The 20,759-nt window shown below is 39.3% G+C and overlaps 1 protein-coding gene across 2 annotated transcripts in view; it reads left to right on the top strand.

Moving 5' to 3' along the window:
* Positions 1-20,759, top strand: part of LOC128890146 (FH1/FH2 domain-containing protein 3) — a 256,606-nt gene that overhangs the window by 196,569 nt on the left and 39,278 nt on the right. For both annotated transcript variants that reach the window (XM_054148384.1, XM_054148383.1), the window contains exons 6-10: positions 10,036-10,549; positions 11,319-11,581; positions 13,313-13,444; positions 14,336-14,672; positions 15,274-15,904. In XM_054148384.1, the coding sequence (XP_054004359.1) occupies positions 10,036-10,549; positions 11,319-11,581; positions 13,313-13,444; positions 14,336-14,672; positions 15,274-15,904 (1,877 nt within the window). The remainder of the gene's footprint in view (positions 1-10,035; positions 10,550-11,318; positions 11,582-13,312; positions 13,445-14,335; positions 14,673-15,273; positions 15,905-20,759) is intronic.

Raw genomic sequence — 20,759 nt, 5'->3', positions numbered from 1 at the left:
TTTTTTTTTTTTTTTTTTTTTTTTTTTTTTTTTTTTTTTTTTTTTTGTAAATGTGTACGCGAAGGTATTACTGTTTAAGTATTTTATGTCGAGACAATTATTTTCACAAACATACATATATTTATACATACAAACGTCATGCATACAAACTTCCTGATTGACAAAATGAGTGGAGTAATATTCAATAATAATATGCTACTATGTACATATGTATAATGTAATGATGAAACTTCAATATTAGTTTGAATTTTCATTCAGCCCAAACAACATAATTTTACAAAAACTATTTTGTTTTGTAGCGAATTTGCATGTTGAAATCTTTTATTCGATTTGAGAAACGAAGGAGGGCCTGTAAGTCGGCGCTGGAATTCCGCGGAAACCGAGTTTCCGGGACGCATACGGATTATGACTCTAAATCACAGGGGAAAACGTTTTCTGTGCCGTTGGACACAATGTCGTCGGAGTTTCCACTGTTTTTCCCCACCTTCTGCTGTTCCCCCAGCTTTTTTCATTTTCGTCTTTTATTTTTTCCCGTTGAAAAGGCAAAAAAAAAAAGAAAAATATAGTAACACGAGAGTGCTTCCCGTGGCATCGCGAGGCCGTCGGTGGATTTTTCGCGCGGAAAAATTATGGCTGCTCTTCCGGCACAGCCTCGTTCGTTCCGCGTTAATCTGCGATCGCCTTGGAAAACCTGCGATTGCGCAGGTGATTATGGCGATTATGCGTGTGGACTTCGATTAATTCTTTGTATCGATACATCCAGAACACGTGTGACATGTTAGAAATTAAATAGTAGTTTTGAAAGCACCAAGGCGATCAATTTTACCCACACACATCGAACAAAAGAACAAAACTATATTTACAAAGCTACAGAAAAATATATTTTGAAATCTCAAACGTGTACAACGATTACAGGGTATCATATTGAAAAATAATAACGTGTTTAGGTGTGCAAGATTTTTCTTTCCTGGTCACATCCGAGAATTTATCGAAACACCCTCGTAATATCGCGACAGTACGGAGCCCCGATAGTCGATTTCGTTCTGTGCGATCTATACTCTTGTATGCTTCTAATTACATTTTGTGGGGTAACTTATGGCCAGTGTAATGATAACGGGCCGGCTAATGCCTGCAACCGTGGCGTGCTTAAATCGCTTTACAATTATTGTCATTACCGGTGCAATTGTGTCGATGAAGCAGTGCTACGATTGCGACGTCGATGCCTGAAACGTGATGTTCGATTGGAGCAGTGTTTCTCAAATTAAATCGACGGTTTCACGACAATCCTAAAAAAAATACTAGAGGTGTCGATAGCAAATGTAGACATCAATGTAAATATCACTAACAAGAACTAAGTAGACAGATAGATAGGTAGACAATTTATTCCTTGTAATTTTTACATAAGGAAGAGCTTTCGCTTACGTCACATCATTTATACATCATAAAAGAAAAAAGAAAAATACATATATTAGACGCCTCTGATCGGTTACTAAACTTATTAATAAATATTTGCAATTTCGATTGACATATCGCGATTAAAAGCATTGATATGGAATACGTAGTGGTTGAAAGTAATTAAGGAAACGCGTGTCGGTAATAAATGCGTTCGAGAAGTTCTAGGCAGTTCGAGTACAGATTCCATTCAATCCAATTGGAAGCTATCGGAGTGCTTTTCGGCGACGTCGGGAGTTTCGACTGTGCGATCGAAAGTTGTCCCTTACGAAAGCCGCGAGAAGAGTTTGCTAATTCCTCAAGGAGTAATGTAATTAATTAATTTAAACGACTCGCGAGTAGTTCTCTTAACTTCTTCTGGCTTGTAATTCGTTGTAATGTAGATACACGGACTTTAGCAGTGTTTATTTAAAATATAATTATTATCGCGTTTGAATAATTGATTTCTGTTCAAGTATTTGTTAAATATAAGTAAAGTTACATAAATATACCCTTAATGATCTAGAAATTTAACAAAATACGCGTAACAAATAATGTACTCGCGCAGAGAAAAGAGTGAAGGAAATCAGTTTAATCCAGAAAGAAGTAACGAAGGCAAAAAGTATTATATTTATTCCAAAACAGAAAGAAGGAAAAGAACAGAAACCTAACAGTGAAAAATCTCTGTTAATTTGTACATGGGAAAATAAAGGAAATTGTACAAACCCAAGAATAAATAATGACGGAGGCAAAGAATATTATTATACAAGGGAAAAGAAGAGGACAGAAATGTTTTAAGATCCTTAATTTAATATTCAACACCTGTAAAAAATTTCTTCCTTCCCGCATTTTTCGATCCACTGTGTTCCGCTTGAGAACCACCGTTCCAAATGATGTTCGATATGGTTTCGGGTTAACGTTGGCTTGATATTCGACACGCCATGCATACAAATGCCCATTACAGATCGCGGCTTTATCTTTTTATCCATTAACGCGCCCTCTTCCCCCCCAGTGTTGCATTAGCCGCGACCTATTTTTCTCGGTCGGAAACGGTTTTAGATGAATCGTATTATAAGCCGCGATATAAATTCGCGCGCAGGAAGACATTCGAGGAATACGCGGCACCATGCAAATTGCTAAATTTACGCGCTGGTGTTGTTACGTTAAATCACCGCCCGCGCGGTACCAGTGGCGACTGCTAAACTCATTATGCCGTATAATGTTTATCATCAGCATAATAACCGCGTTAACATTCACCCTTCTTTCTTTTTCCCATTGGCCGCGCTACGATAAATTTCCGCCCAGACGAGAACGCTCCAGATAGCCCTGCGTTCAGCGATTACGCTCGAGAATTCTCGAGCTTTTTTAAAGGATCGCCATCCCCGTTTCCCTGGAAAATTATTTTCGATATATCAGCGTTACCTATTCTGCGAAGAAAATTATTTTTAATTTCGACGATGGGATAACGTGTTTCTAAAGAAATAATGGAATGGTCGGGATTTTTGTTGGAAGCAAAAGAGATTTCTGCGTTGCTCAAACGTTTATGGCAATGCTGAGAGGTCGGTGTTAAGAAGGAATAATTAATTTTGGATTTCAAAGTAATTTATTGTGGTTGGAGATGTATAATGCATTGGAAACTTTACTGAATTTTTAATTTTATTTTTATTTAAATATATGTAAAGAAAATACATTTCTTTAATTTGACAGATTAATGAACAAACTTTAATTGTCCTTTTGTAAGACTTATCTTAAACGGTCAATTACATGAAAAATGAACCATTATAAGTCTTACATATGTTTTAGTTGTATGTACAAAATACCTTACTTCTTGTTTCATTTGCTTATTTCTAATTTCTATTTTTAAAAACTGCCTTATTAGTATTTGACATATGATCATTATGCTAATACATGTGCAAGGGTGGTAAGGGTCAGCTGAAGTGCTATTTCGTAACCTAATTTTAATAACCGTAATCTTAATTTGCATCTTAATTTATTCAGTAAGATAGCATTGTTGATGACTGGAAGTAATTACGATATAGACAAGTTCGCGAATGTACAAGGTTGCAATGCAAAAATTTGACGTTCTTCGTGTTATTAATCATTCCAGGTACTTAGTCTCCCTTAATCGTTATTCGTAACACGTAATAAACCCTGATGGGCTCTGGATGACTAGCGATAAACCACCCCATTCTTTCATGGGTCTCTGCTACTTTAGTCCTCCTGATGAAACTAGACGCAAACAAAACAGTCCACTCTTTCAGTCTATAAATTTTATTAAAAATCTATTATGTTACAATATCTTCAATCGATGCATAATTTGTAGCGGATATAAAGAAAGTTAACGAAACCCAGTAAGAAGTAATAAAGTCAAAAAATTCATTACAAAATAAGGGAAAGAGTAGAAATATAAGCAGATCATTAATTCAATAGAAATTGTTTCGTAATTAATGCAATTTCAATTTCCTGAAGAGGATCAGGTTAACCTTTTTTTCTGCCGACAACTTGCAAGGCGTTTCCTTTGATATTTATATATAAATCATAACATAATCCCGTGGTCCTTCAGCAACTGCTAGTCATCGTTCAACTTGTAACACAAAATTCGAGTTGCGTTAGATGTTTTGAAAGTTCGCGAGTCTGGAGGCCCTCGGGAATGGTTGACATAACCGATCGAACGTCCCGATGCACCGAACCGCTGATCTGGAAGTAAACCTTATTTATGTGGCTAACCGTAGCCGGTTGGCTATCTATGCCAAGAACGGTCTGTATACATACATATATATATATATATATATATATATATATATATATATATAATGTTTATATATAATGCTCAGCGTCAATCGGAGTTACTTGAACAACTAGCTCGAGGTTTTGTAACCTCTAGCAAAATCCATATCCATGAATCCTGCGTCAGGATCTCGACGCAAAATTTAATAGACAAGAATTAAAGTAAATACTTCAAACATTAGAAATAGAAAGTATATTTTTAATACATAACTATGACAGTTATGACAGTTTCAGACCAACACTGAAATACAATAAGCAAATACCAGTCCAAATGTATGTCCAATATTTTCGTACTTTATACAGGTGCTTAAATCATGTACGAAATCAAACATTCCCAAAGCATATTTGACTTTAAAACAATGATATTAATTTAAAGAACCCAAGTTGCTAAAGTAATGTCCAAGTGAAGCAACCTTGGCGTATTAATGAGCAAACAATGAAGATATTAGTATTAAATTTCGTTGAATCCGTCACTTTTTGCACGGACTATTCAAGATCTCTCTAATAAGAGGCCGAAATTATCACAGCCGACCGATAATTGGCCGAGAAAGACGTTCGATCAAGTAGAATGAACGAGTTGGAGGGATCGGCGTAGAACGGATTAAACGGTAATTTCCGGCCGGCTGATCTTTCCACGGGTGAAAAGTTTTATTCGATCGACACAATAGTTCCATTATCCTACAGTTCTGTAACGCGTTTTCGCTGATTTAACCCATTTCCATTGGTAGCCGTGTCCATCTACCCGATCCATGATAGCAAGTGTGCGTTGCGCACGGTTCTGGGACATTAAATTTCTAACGATAGCTTCGGGAAAGATTGACGAAACTCTTGTCTGAATTAAAGTTTGGAACGACGAGTGAGAGATAATCAATTGTTCGTTCTTGAACTGTTAAATGAAAATTGGAAATTAAATTATTCATTGAAATATTTTACAGTGAACACTAAAGTGATACATTAAACTCTAAATTTCTCCAGAAAGATTTCTCCACAATTTATTTTTATAATTAAATACTTTAATCGCTTCGAATATTCTTCCAATGCTTCAAGGAGCTTCCACTTTTCAGTCTTTCATTTTCTATTTTAAGTGACGAATGCGACATAGAAGGTACTCGCGAACATTTTTTTCATGACAGAAACGTAATACGAATAAATCATCTCGGTAGCTTATATACCTGTAATGCACGGTAAAGATGATTTAAATATCTACGTGTCTCCTGCTACGCCACGACGGTAAAAACGGTGAAGCATCCGCGATACTCGCCGCTCGTATTTCCTACATGTCTCATAACGCATGTATACTGTACTATTTGCATCGCAAAATACGCGGAACGTTCTACTTGGTAATCAAATCTTGGCTCTCGATGTTCAAGGGAATGTTGGTAGAACGAAGAAATTTACATGAAAGTTATTTACTATTTAATACCACCCTTGACACTCGTGTGTTTTTTACGCGACGATCTTTATTAATATTAAACAAAACTCTGCGCTCGAGGCTCGGGGTAATTCAACTTTTTTAATTATTCTCGGAGGTGAGACGCGATTTGAGAATATTCATCGGGCATATTTAGTTATATCTTCGTGTATCGTCCTGATAATTTTTTTTGTAAGCAATTATTTTATTATAAGTGTACGGCATTTTTCTTTTGATTCTTATTTACTGGAAAAGGGGTTTCTTTTAAAGTGGAATGGTTAAATATCTCGTAAGAAGATGAAGCTGGCTAAAAGATATTTTTACAGAAGATCCCCTCAAGATATATCTATCTACTTCGATTCATTTGAAAGACCCTGTATAATATTTCTAGTTCTCTTACAATATGTTTTATCGTATTTGAAGATTGGCTATAGTTGGGTCGAAAATGTTCGTCGATAAATAAATATACAGTTAGTTAAGTCACATTGCATTATAATACAAAATATAGTACTTAGGCTAAGTGAACCTTTTAGCGAGCCCAAACATTATAGGAATACTGATAACTCCTGTTGATCCTTGATCCCAAATATCTAGGGAGCTACTTGAGGATCTTGAAAGGTCCCAGGAATTTCGAATAGATCTTCAAGATTTCCTATATTGGTTGGAATACTAATAACTCTTGCTTTGAAGGACTCAATAATAACTTCAATATTGAACCCTTAGAACTTGATACCAAATTAGAATTTCATCCAATAATCTTGTGATCTGAGGTCTCAAGTGTCTCAGAGAATCCTAAATAACAAGCTATCCTGAGTAGCTACCTGAGCCACCACGGCTCCTGATATCTTCACAAACTCCAATACACTCCTCAGACACTCCTTAGACTCGAGATTGCTATCGAGTCCAAGTTCAACTGTATCGAATGCAGATTTAAATCGTGTCTCACGTGTCGAGGTTTCTCAGAATTGGGACCCAGGTTGTCAGTATCGTGTCCCACGAGTATGACGTTTCTCCCAACGGATTCCAGGGTTGTCATTATCTACATAGTTCCGCGAGGTCGGGGTCGTCAATATCGGGACCAACTATTCCGGTGACTCCCCTATCGCGTTCCTCGTTATTATCGGGTCCCACGAGTCCGTACCTCTCTGTATCGTGCCCCAAGGTTCTAGGTCATGTGTATTTTATCCCGCAACTGCGCATGTCGCAACAGCTTCAACATGGCCTGTATAGTACGATTCTGGAGTCTCCGATACTTGAATACTTCACTCCATAGTATTCCAATTCTGGTTATACAATACAGATCGTCGATATTGTCCTCTGCGAGTCATGCAGTTGGTTAGATTTGACCTTTCGATTCTAGCTTTTCATTGCAGTTTTTTAATACAATTTTGTGTGCTCCTTCAAAATGTTGAAGTGCAATATACAGATAATCTTTGTGGAACAATCTGGACAGTTTTATTTTCCCAACGAATAAACGATATTTCAGTTAGTAATTTGTGAAGCTCTTCAAACTATATAAAGAATATTTTAAAAAATAATGAAGGAAGTTAAAAATTCTTTAATTTCTACGAAAGAAATTCAACTCAGAATTGCAATAAGGAAAAAATTAATAAATTCTATCTCTCGTTGAATTCGAAATTACGGAAAAAATGACACATAACTTTCGATTAACATCACAGATCCAAATCCTTTGATTCACAGTGTAAAATATTAATAATTTCAAAAGTTTTTAAAAAGATAAAGAATCGAATGAAGAGAAAATTAAAACAATGCATTTCTCTATCACGATTAATTTGAGTAAAAGACGTTTGAAATTACCTTGAAGAAAATCTTCAATTTACATGAAACAGTGGATAATTCAAAAAAGGATAAAGCGATACACAATATATTACCATTTACCATTTTTAGTATCTCAATTCTATTTGCTTTAAGCCCAGGATCACAGTTGCGACAAAAGCGAGAGTAATTCCTCGCAGGTCCACTTTCATGATTTACGAAAGTTTTACAGCGTGCACGAGAACCGTAGTTGAGAAACGAGAACATCAGCGAAGGAGTTGCAAACACCTGCCCAACGGTAAACACTGTTTTATCGGCGATAAGGGCTGTTTACCGCGATTACCTGCGCGTCTAGTACTTGTACACGTTTGCTAGAGAACTGGTTAATCCACTGTGGCTCGATAATTAATTGTCGCATAGCTATGCGCGGGCCTCAATTAGAACTTGTAGCTGCACGCCAAGTAAATTATAACTTTTGACACGCTGGCGTTTCGTTCGTTCTACGTGTTGATAATTTGTTCGGGAATAGTTGTTGCGTTATTCAACGGGATGGCGTAGCTGCTGCTCGAATATACTGTGGCTTTCCAAATAAAAATAATTTTTTTTTCTCCATCCATTCGAGAAACAATATTTGTAAATGCATTTCGGTGACTCTGTGCTTTACAGGAATGAAAATTGTGCTGGAATTATATCCCGGTTCATAAATATGTGGATACTACATTTAATGATTAATTAATATACACCGAAAACTATTAGCAATCTTCAATAATATTAAATGTTTTGAGTGCCGTGTACAATTTTAAAATGGAAATATGACACCGTTTGGATGAAAAATATGTTTCTTATATGTTTATTTTATTATTGTCAATAGTCGTATGAATTGCTGAGGGTATTAGTGATTGGTCAGTGGGTTTCGTGTGCTATTATCGTTAGAAAAAAAAATTGTTTATATTTTTGCGTACGAGTTTCTCTATTACCACCTTGATTATTACTTTGTTTAATTTCCATTTCACATCTTCTACGAGAAATCCTCTGAAGAAATATTAAAGAAGCATACATTCCAACTGCTTCATCTCAAAAATCTCAGAGCCATCTATAAACTGATCACTGATTAAAAACAATTCCAGAATTAATTTCCAAAGAACACATCGCATTCCAAAATCTTCTGTCGTCTACATCAAGTATCAATCAATTTAACAGAAGATCAGTTGACTTATAAGAGGGACCAAACCGCGTTAAGCTGGCGACTGACTTGCAACAGAACGCTGTAATGTAACTGCTCGGCACGAATTGTACGGTTCGACACCAACGTTACATTACAAGGTCCTTTTTGGAATCACGAATGCTTCCTACTCAGTTCAGTGAAAAGTAGACGATCAAAGAGGTTCGTCAAAAAACCGACAGACCAGTGGGCACGGTCGAGCGTGAACCGAGCGCAAGAGTCCGTCCAAACTAAGCGAATGCTCGCGTTACATTAGAATGTTCTGTTGCAAGTCAGTCGCCGGCTTTAGGGCTCGTGTGAAACGCTAGCCACGAAATTCGCCATCGCAGATGGAATAAAAAAAAAACAATCAATTCAACACATGGCACGGGATCGAACGGTAGGAGGACAAAAAAAATGACCAAAGTAGATCTCGACCGAAGTAGAGGATTGATGGATTTTACCCTAGCGGTGCCAATTCCAACGGAGAACGCGACAAAAGCTTCTCATTGGGTATTTGCGTTGACTGTCAGCGTTGCGACGCTTTTGCTCGGTGTTTTTGCCGAAAAAAGTTGTGGCGCGAGGTGGAGGGGAGGGGAGAGGGGGACGGGGATATCCCGTTGTTCGGAAGACAAAGGGACCATCACGGTTATGATTCATGTGAAATTGTTGAAGCGTTTCACTGCGCGTGTGTATTTAACACGCTCGCCGAGCATTAGGCGCCGCATGAATATTGGGGTTGTTCAAGCGCCCCTTTGTTTCGTTCATGGAGTCATTTTTGAGGCAATAAGGTCGACAGTGGCTAGAGTACTATATAAAAAACAATTGCGAAATATTTAGGGCTGGGGGATCCGTGGAAATCTTTGTTTGGGTATTCTGGAATTTAGAATGGGAAGCTTTGGATAGCTATCCAGAAAAGAATTAAAAAGATTTTTTTGGTCGCTTTCAGTGATATAAAGTTATTTTTCCAAAGAGAAAAAAATGTTTTAAGTAAAAGAAAGCCACACTATACCTGAGTAATATATGCTCTGTTCTATTTGGATAAAAATGCGTTCACAATTTGAAATCTCAAAATTTCTAAATCCAGTCGGAAGAAAATCGTTACTTTATCGGTGTCCGCTGACCAAACGATTGGGTATACGTGAAAATAATGTGTATCGTCATTACAGAAATTATTTTTCTAAATTCACGAACTGAAGCCCTCTCCACTTTTTCCACATTTCACTAGCCCACACCTTGCGATCACACGTTTTCTCGATCTTTTATTTAACCAAACACCGAAAAATTGTTATTCCGCGCGATATAACGCCATCAGTCAAACGTCCCGATCCAACGAACGGCCATTTTCCGATCGAAGCTCGATAGTCATCGGGCAAACACAAAACGTCCAGCAGAATCAATTTAGAGTCTTCTGTTTCTGTTCAAACAGCCCTCGGTCAGGTGATGCTCTACGTGGATGGTATGAATGGGGTAATGGAACACGGTCAGACGGTTCAGTGGTTATACACACTGATAGCCAGCCGCTTTCGTCTGGTGGTGAAGACCGCTCTGAAGCTGTTGTTGGTGTTCGTCGAGTACGTGGAGACGAACAGCCTGCTGCTGGTCAGAGCCGTGCGGTCCGTCGACACGTCCAGGGGCATGATACCCTGGACGAACGTTATGAAGCTCCTGAAGGATTACGATGCCGCGGACACGGAGCTTCTAATTTATGCCACGACGTTGGTTAACAAGTGTTTGAACGGCATACCGGACCAGGACACTTATTACGACCAGGTGGACTGTTTGGAGGAGCAGGGTATCGAGGGCATCATTCAGAGGTACATGTCGAAGCAGGGCACCGACCTCGATTTGCTCAGGCAATTCCAGATCTATGAGGCCGTGCTCCATCACGAGGACGGGAACGACAGGGGATCCCCTATTCGCCAGCTCGACGATAACATCAGGTTAGTACGGGGCTCGAGTTTAGTTTTATTTGAGAAAATCAGGAGGTTCGTTGGGCTTCGATAATTGTAATTTGTCCTTTGAAGAAAAAAAGAGATTAAAGAAATGGAGATTTCTTGCGATTTGAGCAATAGTATATTAGTTACTGTGATATTCTATGATGTGGTATCTGTAGAAGATGCTCTATAGGACGGTATGACCAGTAGAATGTCTAAAATAAATCACAAATATAAATATTAGGTTGTCCCGAAAGTTTCTTTCGCGAGTTGCACTTAATTATTTATATAAATAGACAATCTAATTTCATAGTGTATTCAGTAATGTGTTCAGTTCAGTGTGCACAATTCAGTAATGTAACATAAAACATAAACTATTGTGCATGTATTTCTTATTAATAAAGCGAAAGAAACTTTTGGGACAACCTAATAATTGAATTAAACACGTATCTTCATGTAGTGAAGAATGAAAATTGCATGGTGCTGAGAATGTACAATAATAGAGAAGGTACCTTTTTCTATTATACTTCCAAACATTCCATGTCGATGTAGCATTAAATAAATATAATTTAATAACATTAGATTCAAAAAGGACTCAATATAATAGACTCAATAATTCAATAAAATTAGTTAAAAGTAGTACGATTATATATTACAATAATCACAAATTGAGCCCAACCTTAATCTAGTCAACAGAGCTGCTAAATCCATCGCGCGAAGTTTGTAATCACTCCCTGCAAACAACTCACGAAGAACGCTTTTATGTGTCCCGCAGGAAAACGCTGCGGAACCGGAAGTCACTAGTGGATTCGCACGAGCGACGAAAATCCCGCAGACATTCGACTGGCACGTCTCCGTTGTCGATGTCCTTGAATGCTCGCCTAAGTCCACGGCTAAACCACTCGTTGGGTCTAAACTCCCTGAACAACACGCTTAACTCGAGCTTGCCGGACGACGACGACGAGTCCAGCAGCTCCCAAAGCTCGCAGGGTCATTTGGGCGAGGTTCAGCTGAATGGCAGCTACAAGGAGAACAAAGGTAAGACTTAACATAGCATAATTCGGGTCATTAACGGTTGATTTGTCTTCTTCGAACAAATTTTTCAAAAGTTAAGGAGAGGAAGTTATTGGAAGATTTTTAGGTTTAGGAATGACTCGTTACTGTACAATTTTTTGTTGCTAAATTCTGTTTCAGATGCGTATTTAATACCTTAATAATATTAAAGTTTTTTTGTGGTGTATTCAATTTCATAAAGAAATGATTAGTAAGTAAGAGCTCATATCTCAGAACTGGTTTATGAGAAAGTCATGAACTTTGGACCACTTCCACACCTTAAGCATTGATGTCGTTAAAATTTTGAAAAAATCCTTTACACCCGAATGTATGTACGCGTGTAAACATGTTTGGTCTCTATATATTGATTTACACCTCAGGTGTGATTTATTTTGTTCTCCGAGGAATTACGTCGTTAAACATAATATGCTCACATTTCGTAACAGCATAGTCGGGCCTCCCTTCTCTTTTTCGCGACGAAGGAACCGAGCTTTCGCTTTTAATCGGCGCTGGCGCGCTCGCGGGCATGTCGTCGATGCAATTTGCCACAAATCCGCTCGTTAACGATTCGACCGCACGGTGAATACGAACTTGAACGCCCACGAGCGGCGATTTCCGTGTTAACGGATCGTCCCTCTCTCGGGAGCGAGACCTTGCGGTTTTCAGCTCCCCCTTGCGCGTTTCGTTGCGGATGCAGCACGCGAAAAAGCGTAGTTTCGCTGCAAGGGGACCGCGATCGAGAACGCTCGTTTCGTCGCGGAAAACGCGTCCGCGAGAGAAAACAGTCACCAGTTTGGCCAAACGCGAACGATGCGCGTGTTTGAGAGATATTTGATTGGTTTCTGTTTTAGTGTGTTTATTTTGGAGTGATATGTTTAACGGTTCGTTTGAGTTGCATTTGTCTATGGTCTATCGAAATTATTCTGAAGACAACTTATTATAGATAAGGTAAATGGCACTTAATTGTAATTCTAGTATTATTAATTTTAAAATAAAAAAAATTTCAAATTTCACTTTCATCAGGAAAATAAAAGAATTTTTAACTTTGAATTTTTTATTATTATATGCAGCACAGTATGTGACTAAATATATACATAAACAATAAAATGCTTTTAGCTTAGCAAACAAAGCTCACTCCCTAAAATGGTTAATCTATTCCAGAAAGTCTTCTTCTAAGTTCCAAAACTTTCTAAATAGGCCTCTAATTGAATTTCAAAACCAAAACACCTGGATTCTAACAAGTGCTCAGTGACTAATCATCTCATCACTCTATCCACTTGATGTGCAATTCAAGTTCAAATTCCCGTGAGAAATGAATTTCTCCAAGGATCAAATTTTGGTGACGTTTTCTTTTCCAACTGAACGGATACATTCAACATTGCGACGATAAATTCCGTGTCGAAGGAACGTACGAGGAAGTAATTGATCCGCCACAGTTTTTACGTTCATCGGTTGAACGCGAAGGAACCGACACTCGTGACGAGCCGAATTTATTGGAACTGTCGTTGGTCGCGCGGATTTGCACGTGGCGAGCCATAAATCAAACTAAAGGCTCGAAACCGGCCGCGAATTCGTCGCGAACGTAAATGATCGCGAGCGTCGCGAGCATGCTCGCTCGGTGAATAGGAAATTATAGGTCGTCGTAGAAAATGATCGGGGGCTTGTATATCAGCGGCAAACTGTTGAGAAACGCGGTGACTTACTTGCGGATTTCAGTGGACGTTGGCGTGACACCGGCGTTAAGACGTCGAAGGGAACGAGCCGAGAGACAGAGGAGCTTCATCAGGGAGCAGCAAGAGGCTACGGCGAACATGCGAGCATCCGTGGGCCATTCGGACGAGCAGGAAAGTTAGTAATTAGTGTTTGATCTATGGAACTTACGATGGACAGAGAAATTATAGAAATTTCTATTTCTTGAGTTAACGATTGCGCACAGTTGTTGGGTCAAGTTATTGGAGGCATTGGGAAAGGAGGAAGATTTCCCTTGTTTTATTAAAGCAAATTTCAATGGTGGAGAAATTGTACGTTTGACTAATATTTTCAAGGTGGCAGGTATACATACTGTATAGTTACACAGCTGTATACTTAATGATTAAACGAACTTACCAAGTGAATTCAATCATGATTGTATGATGCACCTCTTCCGAAGAGATCAGTCCCTCTCTCCCATGCATCTCGAGGGAGATACCCGTAATAATGGTTACGGCAAGGCTTTCAAGAATGAAGTTGGTCGCGGACGCGCGAACGGCGTACGAGACTGCGGAGTATAGGGAAACAATTTTTCCCTAAGCTTTAAAATTTGTGGCGACACTGAGGACAATGAGAGGTACTACAATTATGATCTCAAGGAAGAGTCGCGAAATACAATTATTGGTAGTTAGCACACCTGGCCCTACCTCGGTGTCTAATAATTTAATGAAAGTATATAATTAAAAGCAGAGAATTACAATTAACCACCATAATTACGTTACTGTTGGGAAACATTTTATTTCAAGAAACTATTACTTTAATGGAAGTACACACAATCGACCACTACGACTGTGCTGACAAGCATGTCTTGTAGTTTTAAGCAGAAACAAAATCCTTAAGCTCCCTTAAAATCATTAAGGAAACCCCTTTATTTCACGAAATTATTATTTTAAACCAACCGTTGCCTATAATCGTATTTAAATTAAACCTTTTGTCCCATCGAAAGTATTTCCCGCGCCTTGCGATAACAAATGAATCGTGGTTGCGAAGGTTCATTCCCGACGAACGGAGTTCGGTACACGAACGGCACGTCGTACGAAAGAAACGCGGACTCGCCCTCGAATAAGCTGTCCAGGACGAACAGCAGGAAGGACTTGACGCCCCTGATGAACGCCGCGAACAAACTTGACTCCGAGGAGAAGAAGCCTTGGTACGGGAAGAGCCCGGACGAGGGTGTCGAGTGCGACGAGGGCAATCACACCGACGAGGATGAGGATCGTCGAGTGGTTTTACAGCTGAAGAGGGAAGGAACCGTCAAGGATCTCACACAAAAGCTGGCGGCTCAAAATCTTATACCGAGCAGCCCGGTCGAGGAGAAGGTTTCCAGGTAATTCAGTCGCTCCACGCGTGAACGATATTGAACCCTTAAGGGAACTGAGATTTAGAGACATTGGTCCATTGTTGTCGGGTGGGGTTGCGCCATCTTCTTTCAAGGAACGTGATACTTTCACAAATTTTCTGCAGAAAATGTTCCTGTATGTATGTCAGTCTCATTTAAAAATTGAAAGCTCACAATCACAACGTTTAAAAATTAAGATACTTCCTGAATCATTATTATACAATTTTGTATTGCTACATTCTATTTTGGGGTATATTTAGCAAAATTTGATTATTCTGGGAAACATTTGTGACAAGATATTAAAAAATAAATGTAATAATGATATTTCGAATACAATGAAGAAAATATTATATTAATTACTAGAATACATATTCTTATACCCATTCCGTATATTTTGTATGTTTCTCGCACTAGTTTAGAAATGTGCAATCTAGATACCAACTATCTCACAAATTGCCTAAAAGTATAAAAATTGATTCCATCAATATTTCAACACTGTCGCTAGATGAATCATTCACGACCCATAGTATCCCACTCTGTGCATCTCTCTTTTTCTCCCCATTACTCCAACCTTCATCCTCTCTTCCAGGATAGGGGACATGAGCGGTCTGATCTCGAAGGCGAAGGAAGGCCTGGCGAAGTCCAAGTCGAAAGCGGACGTGCTGAAGTCGCCCACCGGCGACAACCTTCCCAAACTTCAAGAGACTAAGAAATCTGAGAACGAGCTGCATTGGGAGGAACTGGTTAAGAAGCTGAAGAGACCTCTGGCGCTCTGCGATCTCGACTTCACCGATTTGAACTCCGACGACGAAGTGGACGTTCTGGGTCCCGTGAACGTGACCAATGGTATCCCACCACCTCCGCCGCCAATGGCGCCACCTCCAGGTGGTGCACGTGCCCCTCCACCGCCGCCACTGGGAGCAAGGCTGCCACCGCCGCTTCCTCAGGCTCCGTTGCCCTTGTTCGGCGTGAATCTCAAGTCCCAGAGGTCGTCGTCTACTACAGATGCCAGCAACACGCCAAAGAGTCCACCTCCAACCTTCACCAAGAAGAGCAAGAAGACGGTGAAGCTGTTCTGGAAAGAGGTCAGGGATGATCCCATCATACTGTCCAGGCTTGACAAGAACAAGATGATATGGGACGAGCTCTCGCCGGTACCTGTTGACACGCAGAAGCTGGAGCACCTCTTCGAGAGCCGCGCCAAGGATCTCATCACCAAGGTGAGCAATTTTTCTTTTCGTGCCTTGCCGTCTCTGGGAGCTTCCTCTTGGTTAGGGGTTGGGCTTAGGTATAGGGTATCCATCGGCGTGGTCGTTCTGGTGAAATCTGCAAGTCTGTGCGACACATTCGTAGGTGTTTTGTTGCATTCGAAACTGGAAGGGTATTTCTTCAGGGGTTAAGAATGTTTGGGACGTAGGAATCGTGAACCTGAAGGGGTATTAAATAGAAAAATGTTTAGAAAAGTTAGTCCTAATCGAAAAACATGTACAGTGGCTACTTTTGAACAAATTTAATTTGTAAAAAAGTTACACTGAATTATAGACAAAATTTAATTTAGTCACGAAAAATGCAACCTCAAAATTTTCATAATTAATGAGCATACTGAAATATGGAAAAAATCTCATACTACATTTTAGATACGTGAATATTCCACCATTGACAAAACCAGTAGAAGCTAGCCGAGCAAATGCGATTTTAAGAATAATCTTGTATTCCAATATCCATTGCTTGGACAGGAAATTTAATTGCTTCACGGAAATACCTGGCAAAAAGCAGCGCCGTGTCCCATGAATCTTTTTCTTTCTTTGTTTCGTTCTGTCCTCGCCCGACCATGCCGAACGTTTCCAAACAGCGATGATATTAGTCACCTTTGCGACTCTCGATTCCTTAATCACGCTCCAAAGAACGAATGCTCTGCCTCGCGCTAGCTTGTATCCGCTCGTGAGAAACTTTTCATCGCGTGGAAATTCCGCAGGTCACGGTACCCATAATCCAGAATACACAAAGCTACGTGGCTGGTTAACTAGCTTGTTGGTTTGGGGGTCCCTTTGAAGAGAATGAAGCCCTCGAACGTCGGGGCGAAGGAAATCGTTATTTTCAAGTCCCTTGTATTGTTGTTTGCTAAAGAAGCTCTCCTTTTGAGACACAATCTGAAAAGACCAACGCGAATTCGGTGAAATCGATTTAGGGGACTGTTGGGTTTAATAGAAACTATTTATTTTTTATTTTATATGAGATATTTGTTGGTCTGATTTTTGGAATTAAAAATCATTTTGATGACAAAGTAATTATAGTATATGAAAGTATTAAAATTGATGAATACAATTAATAGGCAGATAGCAAGGACGAATGTGAAATTCATGTAAGATAATATCTATACAAGAAAGCAATATGTATAAATACACTTAATAAACAGACAGTAAGAGTAAATATGGAATTGGAGCTAGGAAAAATTGATACATGAATATAGTATACATATATCTAAGATATCAACAGTAACACTTCCATGTAAAGTACTTAAGAATACTTACAACAATGCTGATTTTGTATCTTCGTCATCGATTATGGTTGACGACTTGTCGAGATACTTTGTTCTTTTACGGACCGCTAGTACCGGCCACGGGTCCTTGGTGTTGTCTTTGCTAATCTAAATATAATCTCACTTTACACTTTACACTTTTGCACATTATACTTTATACATTTACACTTTACACTTTACACCTTTTATATATAAAGATATTATTATCAGTTCGCAGCCATTAGCTCTCGGTATTATTCGCAACGAACAATCCTTCGTCGTGAATAATACCGATTACCAGGTCTCACCACGTGGAGGTTGCTGCGACTGGAGACCCGGAGATAGAAGGAATCAAACTTCCTTCGATCTCCCTCTATATAGAGTATACATACGTAGATGCATACTCTACATAGAGCCGACGAGCTTAATACTAAGTACGAAACCATGGAAATCAAAGAAAACAAACTCCCTTTGATTTTCAAAGTTTAACTCTGACTCTGCCAAATAATTATTTGAACTAAGAGGGGTGAAGCTAAATCGCGACACGACGCGACTATGTAACGGACTTACTGAGTCAGTCCCGTTTCCTCTTGGTGGATCTGCACTCGAGAGGAAGACGACCGACGCCTCCGAACCAGTCCTCCACACCCTGCACCCCGTTGGGAGCCACTATAGGACCCGACTTGTACCCGTCTCACTGCGCTTTGGACTTACTGCACTACGCCGGGAGCCTTGGACTACACTAAACGTGATGCAGGAAGTAGAGGACCGATCCGGAGGAGCCGATCGTCGTCCTCTCGAATACAGATCCACCAAGAGGACGGCAACCGACCTTTCTGTCCAGTTACACAGTTGGCCACTACACTTATCACATCAAGTAATAGTGACCGAAGTGGAGAACGAAGTTGCGAGTCCAATATGGACCTACGAACAAACAAAAGAATTGAAGAAATGATTAATAATCATTTGACAGAGGACAGACACTCGTACACGCATGCCTTAAAACTAACCAAACCAAGCTAAGATACCGACAACCAATACCAAGCAAACTAAGCTACCCACAACCAAAAGGACGGACGCGAGACACGGACGCACGATCGCGAGATCCATACCGACCGAAGGATCGTCGAAGAATGAGCTCTCGCCCCTCGTATACCTGTGTCTCGGTCAAGGGTCGCGGCTCACTATTCGAAGAAGAGTGGGGCAAGGGCAAACAATAATCACGTGGTTGTTGATTCTACGGCTCGTTGGATCCATCGAGGAAATATTTCGCGAAACATTAATATTACATCATAATCATTTTCCCCATAATTACTTCAACAACTATTGTTAATAATTAATTTAACTATTGTCAGAAATGAATTCTTAGTTATTACAACAAATACATAGCAAAGATCATATCTAAACACCACATTTTATATTCTCGATAACATACACTTCCCTTCGCGCGTGCTCGTGTGAAATTTGTTCAACCGCGGCCCACCCCTCTGATTAGCAAACATTTACTGAAACTCTCCCGCTGCCATTATCCAATTTCTATCGAACGTTTTTTCCGTTCTCGCGCCAGTAATTATTGTCTCGTTAACCGAATGTCGAGGATTCGGTCCCCGGTGGCTCCCGAGATATTTTCAAATAAAGTTTACCGTGGAGTGGGGTGGTTAAACACACTGCAGGAAAACTCGAGTCTGGGAATGGAGTGTTGCAAATTGCATTAAATACGTGTCCTCCCTCTCCTGTATCCTTTTTTCCTCTTTCGTACGTGTTTCGACGATAACGGAAGGAATTAAAGGCTGGGACGAACACGGTATTCTTTTTCTCTTTGTACGTTAAAATCAGAGGGCAGTGTTCGAACTGCCGTGGAGACGTTTTAACCCGTTCACTGTTCGCTGGAATTCGATGAAAGGGTGATTGCACTTATGCAATCGTTTACTGCTTGTATATAGCGAAACAAATGTTTACTAATTTTTTGAAAAATTTGAAAAGCTAATAGCTTTAGGGAGCCTTTTTTATTGGTGGAACGACCATGACAGGACTCCATAATTCTCTTATAGTGTTTGTAATATTTAGAATTTCAACAGCAGAGTTGAATTACAAAAAATATTAAGTTAACATTTCGTACTACGTTCTTTCGATGAACCTTGACGCGGACGTGTGGATTATTAAAACAAACTTAATATTAAAGTACAAGAATTCTGTTTCATCTACGTTAAATATTTTTCAGACCTACATATTATCAAATATTTAAAGTCATACCGTGACCGTGTTCGAAGTGGTTAAGAATTACTGGCTTAAAAAGGATGAAAATTACATTGCCCAAATAACTTTGCAACTCGGGGCAACAATTCTTTTTTCACGCAGGCGTTGAATTTTGTGATTTCCCGCGGAACTTGGCGTTAAGTTTATTCAAATATTCGTCGCGTTTAATATTCGCTCGAATCACGCGATTGTTTGCAGACAGTTAAAAAGGATGGAGAAGTTTCTTTGGGGGTGAAGGAGTTTTTTAACGCGCGGGAAGCCCCGTGCTGCAGGGCTTCCATTCTCCTTTCTCCACTTCGCGAAGGAATAACAGAAAATATTACGCCGTTGGTCAGCTACGAATGTCAACGAGCTCAAAGGATTTAAGTTTCCTCCGCTGTTGCCTCCCTTTTTTATCTTTCTGTTCGCCCAACCCTCCATGTTGTGTATTATAAGGCTTTCAAGGAATAAGGAAGAAACTGTCTTCGCTCAGTTGATGAAGCTTTCACGTTTACCTACAAGGAATGTCTTCATTGAAAATATTTTCTCTGGATATGTCGGATTATATCGTAATTATTTTCCATTTTGTTGGTTGATTTAAACGACAAATTATAAGAATCCTCGATTCTTCAACTACTGCTACCCATCTGATTTTTGAATTTATGCGAAATATTTAATATACAGGGTGTAAAAAAATGTTTGGTCTTGGCAAGCATAGGCGTATTCTACATCTTCGAATCGATGAAGATTTGTAAACAAAAGTTGTCGCAAAATTGAATTTCAAGATCACATTTTTGTTTCATAGTATTCACGAGAGTATTCACAGTACCTTGTCCTGGAGGAGACAGATGAAATATGTACATAAACATACAGTCAGTGTAAGAAGTATTCGTACAGCAACCAATTTAAAATGAATGGTTCCTGTATGAATACTTATTACACTGACTGTATTACAATTGATAAGTATTTACAAATGATGAAATTTATGTACATACACGGTATATTGATTTATAATAATTTGCGTTAAATACTATTCACTATACATTCCTGTCACCTATAAGAAACGTATTCACAAATTAATTAAAAAATTATGAATACCGCCATCGATCATCACTAGGAGTAATGGCACTCTGTTTTTACATTCTTCTAATATCCAGACTAAAAGATAGCCCAGAGAAAATTTATCGCTGCAGACGTCAGTGATATTTATCGCCTTTATAAAAATTCTCCTGGCACGAAGAAGGGCTCGTTAGAAAACGCGCTTGAAATTGAACTAGCTGGCCATTAAAATCGCGCGGTGCACGTTTCTAACAAATTTGTTA

Source organism: Hylaeus anthracinus, unplaced genomic scaffold (assembly GCF_026225885.1).
Source record: "Hylaeus anthracinus isolate JK02 unplaced genomic scaffold, UHH_iyHylAnth1.0_haploid 12000, whole genome shotgun sequence".
NCBI lineage: Eukaryota > Metazoa > Arthropoda > Insecta > Hymenoptera > Colletidae > Hylaeus > Hylaeus anthracinus.
The sequence above is the reverse complement of the archived record's forward strand: the minus strand, read 5'-3'. Positions and strand labels throughout refer to the sequence as shown.